Source organism: Nicotiana sylvestris, chromosome 7 (assembly GCF_000393655.2).
Source record: "Nicotiana sylvestris chromosome 7, ASM39365v2, whole genome shotgun sequence".
In the NCBI taxonomy this organism is placed as follows: domain Eukaryota; kingdom Viridiplantae; phylum Streptophyta; class Magnoliopsida; order Solanales; family Solanaceae; genus Nicotiana; species Nicotiana sylvestris.
Window position 1 is genome coordinate 80,708,088 of NC_091063.1, and position 6,970 is coordinate 80,715,057.

A 6,970-nucleotide genomic window follows, 5' to 3' on the forward strand; every position below is an offset into this window, starting at 1 on the left:
TAATTGCAACTGCTCCTCTACCTCGATTTTAGAGAAGGTGCTAGTATTTGAACTTTATGAATTCTAAACCCTGCGTTAGATATTAGTAATTTGGTATTTTTGTATATATATAATGAAAATTTTAATATAAATACAGAGTTTGGACAAAAACTAATGAATTCTTATTAAGCCGGTAGCTATCCTTCAAGTTCTGCCCCTCCTATTTTAGTCTCACCTTCTCTCTTAAATCTTGAATTATATACTTATATTTAGGGGTGTATATAGGTCGGGTTGGTTCGGATTTTGTAATTATCAAACCGAACTAATTGTGTCGGGTTATTAGATCTAAAGACCAAACCAAACCAATATAACTGGAGTTTTTCAATCTCGATTTTTCTCGTGTTTTCGGATTTTTTTTTCCGGTAAAATCTTCGTAGCACAAAACATATAACTTGTACTCAAAATATTTTGTTGATCCTAATAAAATACAACCATATAAGGTATTTTCCAAGAAAATAATTCAAAATATGAGATGTGTCATGGCATTATCCTAAAATATTCAACAATAAAGACTATAAAATTATGTAATATAAATATTGCTAATTAAAAAGCCATAATAAAAATAAATATAATCTAAAAGTACAAAGCCATGCTAAAGTAAGTAGACTAATAAGGGAGTATTAATTACATGACTAAACGCTAAGGAAAAAATAAAAATAGATTATGCATTTTTATCTTATTTATTGCAAAACAAAAAATAGATATTCAATACATTGTCATTCGTAATATTGAATTGAATGTCTTGTGTTAGCATTAGTATTGATTTGATTTTGGTTTGGGCTTTTGTTAGCATTATTTAAGTTACTAATATTAATGGCTATAAAATTTATAGGAACATTCAGAAGTTCTAAGTCCAACCTTGAAATAATACCTTCAAAGATAAAATTATGAAAAAGTTTAAGAAATATTTATAAATTACATCACAATAAGTATATTATATATTAAATATATCTAAAATTTCTATATATGTAATGTCGGGTTGGTTTGGTTTCGGTTTGACTTTTTTTAGTTAAAACCAAACCAACCCACTTATGGTCGGGTTTTTTTTCTAACATCAAACCAAATCATAATTGGATTTTTTTTCTCGGTTTGACTCGGATTATCGGGTAGGTGCGGTTTGTCGGTTTCCTTTGTACACCCCTATGTTAGCGCGCAGGCTGTTGTTTTTTCTTTCAGAGACGTAACTAGTACTATGTAATATGAAAAATAAATCTTATTCATAGAAGAAATTCAAGCAAGACAAATATTGGAAGAAGAAATGTAAATCTTATTATTCATAGAAGATTATCGTGGAACAGCATATGAAGAATACAATGTTTTAACAAATGGAGCTACTATATATATACTTTTGACTTTCCTTTTGTTGTATTTCTTTCTTCAATCAAATCAAAACATTGCCTTTACGTGGAATTATCATCAATAGTGTAACTGTACTATTTATTAGCAGAAAATAATTGTGAATCTTCAATGTCGGTATCTCTTTCCAGCGCATGCAATTTTGCAAATATCCCAACAAGAGGAGCTGTGTTATAAGTACAAGCCTCTGTTTGCATGTAATTTCTCCTATGATCATTAAACCGATCCTTGTTATCTGGCCCACCAACCAATGCCCCAGTTAGAGTATTGGGATTTGGATTCTTCCGTCCGAACCAGTTATCATAGCCTTGGGTACAACTAATGAAGCTCTTCTTCTTTTTGTACGAGTCCAACGATGCACCCCTATGGTGCACCCTTCGGGGATACTTGGGTCCATAGCCAACCAAGTAACTCATACCCATTGGGTTCAAACCCAATATATAGTCAACCTGTTATTTTTTATGAGTAAAAATTGGTATAAGCAGTAGCATACACAGAATTTAGTATAATCAATATCGACCTATTATCACAATCTGGCCTTGTACGGGATTGAGTTTGAGTTTAAAAAATTGAACCTGTGATTTAGCAAAGGCGAAGATTTCTTCGGGTCCCACGAAACGCCGTTCGCATCTGGCCATCTGATTGGTTTCCCGGAGATGATCTGAATAGACCATGAGGAGAAATGCTGCATTGGAGACGTACTGCATATTGTTCCATTGGCGGATGTAGAGGAGGCCTCCTGGGGTGCGACGCACATTAGTTTTATTGTTTTGGTTCAGACAAGCGCAAATGTAGTGTTCTCCTTTCAAACGGTATTCTTGGAGAATTTTGCTGAGTTCTTCCTCTCCCTTCCCTTGCCTAATTGACAGCTGCAGTATAGGGGAAAAACGCAAGTCATTCGTGTTAGCGCGCGGTCAAATTGTTGCTATTCTTTTCTGGAAAAAATCCATCACAATATGAAAATATAGTAACACTACTAGAAATTCAGGAAAAATCGTCCAAAAAAACGGACTAAAGTAGGTCGGTAATGGCCAATCACCATCCAAAACTTAACGCGACCATTAACGTGTGGTTAGTATTTTGAAGGTCGGAAGAGCGTAGAAGAGGGACAACGAGAATTGAACTCACATTTATGTGTGAGAAGTTTTATTTCACTAGACAGTAAGCTTTGGTGATAAATTATTGTTAATAAAAGCAGGAAAGTTGTCTAACGGGACAAAACAATGGCCAAGTCATGTCATACATGGAGACATTACCATGAACTCAAGTTCATTTACTTCTTACCCATAAACAAGAAGATCTATAGACGCGGTGGCCCATTGAGTTGAAGAAAAGCCAAATTAATGATTATAGTGGAAAAGGACAACTCTTGATTTCCTCTGTGCTTGATTTTGGACTAACTATTCATCGATTTCATCACAAACAACTCGCTTTAACTTAGATTTTGCTTTAACTGGTTAATATGTGTGTTTGTATTCTCAAGGACAATTGGGTCCCTTGTCTCTATGAAATTAATTTCATCTAATAATTCATTATTTTCTGAACTTACATTTCACCATCAAGCAACTTAAAAGACAATTGTAAGCAACTCGGTTTAATAAGAACTAATCGATAACTTAGAATAAAATATACTCCTTTTGTTCCAGTTTACGTGAACATATTTCCTTTTTGGTCCGTTCCAAAAAGAATGAACCCTTTCTAAATTTGGTAACAATTTAGCTTAAAGTTATAACTCTACACTTAATGAGAAGCTTTTATAATCACATAAATACTCTGGCCTCATTTGGACTTGTTTAGGACCACAAATTTCAAAAGTCTTCATTTTTTTCCTTAAATTCCGCGCTCAGTCAAACAAGTTCACATAAATTGGAAGGGAATAAGTAATCTGCTATAATAAACTAAATTGCATAGATGATATAAAAAATAGTTACTACAATTCTAGTGGATATCTAGCTTAAATCCCTTACCGACTATGTGGCTTCCCAATTATAGAACATTGATTATTACCTCGGCCCATTGAGAAAAATGGCAGATAAGAGTCACAGTGGAAAAGGAAACGCATTACTTTTGTGTAGGGGTGAAACCGACAAATCGCACTAACCCGATAATCCGAGTCAAACCGAGAAAAGAAACTCGATCATGGTTTGGTTTGATTTGGTTTGGTGCCCCAACCATAATTGATTTGGTTTGATTTTAACTAAAGAAAGTCAAACCAAAACCAAACCAATGTGACATTACATATATGGAAATTTTAGATATATTTAATATATAAATATACTTATTGTGATGTAATTTATAAATATTTCTTAAAAAATTTCATAATTTTTTTAAGGTATTATTTCAAGATTGGACTTAGAACTTTTGAATGTTCCAATAAGTTTATATCCATTAACATTAGTAAATTAAATAATGCTAACAAAAGCCCAAATCAAAGTCAAATCAATACTAATGCTAACAAAAGACATTATATTCAATACTACGAACGAGAATGTATTGAATATCTATTTTTTCTTTTGTAATAATTTAGATAAAAATGCATAACCTATTTTTATTTTTTTTAGCGTAAAGTCATGTAATTAATACTCCCTTATTAGTCTACTTATTTTAGCATGACTTAGTACTTTTAGATTATGTTTATTTTTATTATGACTTTTTTAATTAGCAATATTTATATTACATAATTTTATTGTCTTTATTGTTGAATATTTTAGGATAATGCCATGACACTTCTTATTATTTTGTATTATTTTATTGGAAAATACTTTATACAGTTGTATCTTACTAGGATTAAAGAAATATTTTGAGCACAATTTATATGTTTTGTTCTACGAAGATTTTACCGGGAAAAAAATCCGAATAACCCGAAAATCCGAGAAAATCCAAGAAAAACCGAGAGCGAAAAACCCGAGTTTTATTGGTTTGGTTTGGTCTTTAGATTTAATAACCCGACATAATTAGTTTGGTTTGGTAATTGTAAAATCCGAACCAACCCGACCTATGTATACCCCTACTTTTATGCATGATTTTGGACTAATTCTCCCTCCATTAATAACTTGATTTAACATAAGTTGTACCTAAAATATATGGTGTTTGTATTTTCAAGGGCAAGGATCCTCCTTGTCTCTATGAACTTAAGCTCGTTTCACATTATCATACATCTACAACTCAATAGGTGTCAAAACTTACCTAATTTTATTGTTATATGTGCAATGTTCCAAGTATTAATGTAAAATGCAAAAAAGTACATGTGTAAAATAATTAAAATGAAAAAGAAGAGTAGTACAAATCTTCTTGTACCAAGCATGCATGCATATGTATGTATTCTCAATTCTCAATAATAGAATCAACTAAAGCATAGATCTACCTACTCAACGATACATGAAACCATTTTTTTGGGGTAACACATCAAAATCAAAGTTTCAAAATAAACTACTATATATTTACTATATTAACAAAGACTAAGATTTATTAAATTGTAAACATGGTGGCCGGACTTATTTTATTGAAAACTTAAGAGTGTATAGAAGGTATTACCGTAGAGGCAAGTAGTTGGAGACCAGCGTATTTGACGTCCCAACTGAATTCAGAGATGGCCCAAGTGATCCCGCCAAAAGATTGAGCATTTTGTAAAGCATAATTTAAATAATGGGAATTGTCGGTGGCTTTATATAACCACAAAGCTGCCCATAACAACTCATCCATGTAACCACTCAACGATGGATAGTAACCTTTGGCTGCTCCTACACTCGCATCATACTTCCCTCTAAACTTGTCACCAAAATCAAACAACTACAATTTTGGAAAAGAATTTTATAAGTAAACTGTAAACAATCAATATTTGGAGTATCACTTTAAAATGTATGCCACTTGTATATATATACTAGTATTCAAACAAAGTCATTACTAGAAATTAAATAAGTTAGTTACCTGTTCTGCATGGACCAGGAGAAGGTGAGAGTAATGTGGATTTGTTCTCCTAAACACGATTGACGCCGCCGCCAAGGCGGCTGCTGTCTCTCCGGCAACATCTGATCCGGGATGTTTTTCGTCGATTTTGTAAGCTCGACGAGATGTGGTCATGTCCTCCGGTCTTTGCCAACAATAATGATCCGTTTCTCCTTCACCCACCTGCACATAGTGGCAAATTCAATATTTAAATGCAGTAATTTTCAAGTACATGTAAGTTCTCCACAACATATATACTTTAAGAAAATTTTGGTAAATGGCTCAATGAACCATAGAGCCAGTACGTATTACATTTGTAGTTATAATTAGAGGAAAAAGGGATAAATACATTATATGCATTGATTATATTTTCACGTATATAGGCGGAACCCATTGCTGTAAATATCGATATGTCCATTGGAATTCAAAGAAATTAATCACATCTGCTTGATTTACGTCCATAAAGACAATAACAAATGGACCCACTAAGAAATCAAAAGGGTACGAACGTGACTCAGTTGGAAATCGATAGTTCCACTCAGCTTAGCAGTTATTTGGGCGTGATTAAAGGGACTTTTCACATGTTGTTGAAATCTATAAAGAAACAGAAAAAGTTAGTTACAAAACCTGAACCCAAAGAACATGAGGATGAGTGTGCGCTTTGATGAAATAATCAGTCCCCCATTTGATAGCCTCAAGCGCGTACTTATACTCGCCTGCAGCTGCTATATCTCCGCCGTATTCAATGACGCTCCACGAAAGCATCGTTATAGTGAAAGCCATCGGAAGTTGAAACTTAACATTATCGCCGGCGTCATAATAACCTCCCACCAAATCCACCTGTTAATTACACGCGCAGTAAAATATAAAAACATAAACAAACAAAAAAAGATATATACAATGTGAATGAACGACCGGAGCGTAGAAACTGTACAGACCCCTTGATCAAGGCCATCAGTAAGGCCGGAATGGTGACGCCAAGTAGCTCTTTGATTGTAAGGCAAACGACCGGAGCGTTGAGCTTCGAAATAAAGGAGACTTTTAGAGAGAGCTTCTGCGTAATCCAATGATTGAGTGAGTGGAACAAAGGCAAATGTAAAAGCTATTGCTGTCCAATGTTGAAGAAACCATCTTCGTGAGGATTTGTACTGCGTTTTAGCTTCCATGCCTTTGTTTTCCTCTCGCTCCCTTCTCTCTATTTCCTCTTATATATATAATATATATATACAATGACTAGCACGTGACTATAAAGCCTTAGAATTTTTTACACTCACTATTTCAGTTACACCAAGTCAAGCTCACTTATGTCGTAATTTGAGTCCTTTGCCTTGCTGTTTAGACCTTAAAGATTATTTTAGGATTAAATTAGAGCTCAAAATGTGGAAATATTTGTAAAGGTGGAAGTTTTATTTTTGTCTTTGTGATACCTGACTAATAGCCTGTTTGGCGGAGGAGAAGCCAAAAATATTTTTATTTTTTCCAAAATTAATGTGTTTGACCAAGTTTTTAGAGGAAAAAAAGTATTTTGAGTAGAAATATAAGCATTTTTAAGAGTTTGGCCAAACACTAATTTTTGCTCGAAAGTGATTTTCAAATTAATTAGCCAAACACAAACTGCTTCTCACCAAAA

General features: G+C 33.5%; 1 protein-coding gene across 1 annotated transcript; it reads right to left on the minus strand.

Annotated features, from left to right (window-relative positions):
* Nucleotides 1–1,285: 1,285 nt before the first annotated feature.
* LOC104235425 (endoglucanase 11-like) lies at nucleotides 1,286–6,524 on the minus strand. The gene is made up of 6 exons (XM_009789183.2): nucleotides 6,279–6,524; nucleotides 5,968–6,180; nucleotides 5,323–5,523; nucleotides 4,930–5,184; nucleotides 1,971–2,264; nucleotides 1,286–1,844 (listed from the first exon to the last, which is right to left on the minus strand). Exons 1-6 carry the CDS (start codon nucleotides 6,504–6,506, stop codon nucleotides 1,473–1,475), a joined length of 1,563 nt encoding a protein of 520 aa, XP_009787485.1. The 5' UTR covers nucleotides 6,507–6,524; the 3' UTR covers nucleotides 1,286–1,472.
* Nucleotides 6,525–6,970: the final 446 nt, after the last annotated feature.

What these genes read in the sequence shown, in the direction of transcription:
- LOC104235425 (XM_009789183.2), bottom strand. Translation starts at nt 6,506, where the DNA reads ATGGAAGCTAAAACGCAGTACAAATCCTCACGAAGATGGTTTCTTCAA. An exon ending in CTGATGGCCTTGATCAAGGG is followed by an intron (nt 6,181 to 6,278) that starts GTCTGTACAGTT and finishes TGTAATTAACAG; the next exon opens with GTGGATTTGGTGGGAGGTTA. An exon ending in CTCATGTTCTTTGGGTTCAG is followed by an intron (nt 5,524 to 5,967) that starts GTTTTGTAACTA and finishes CACTATGTGCAG; the next exon opens with GTGGGTGAAGGAGAAACGGA.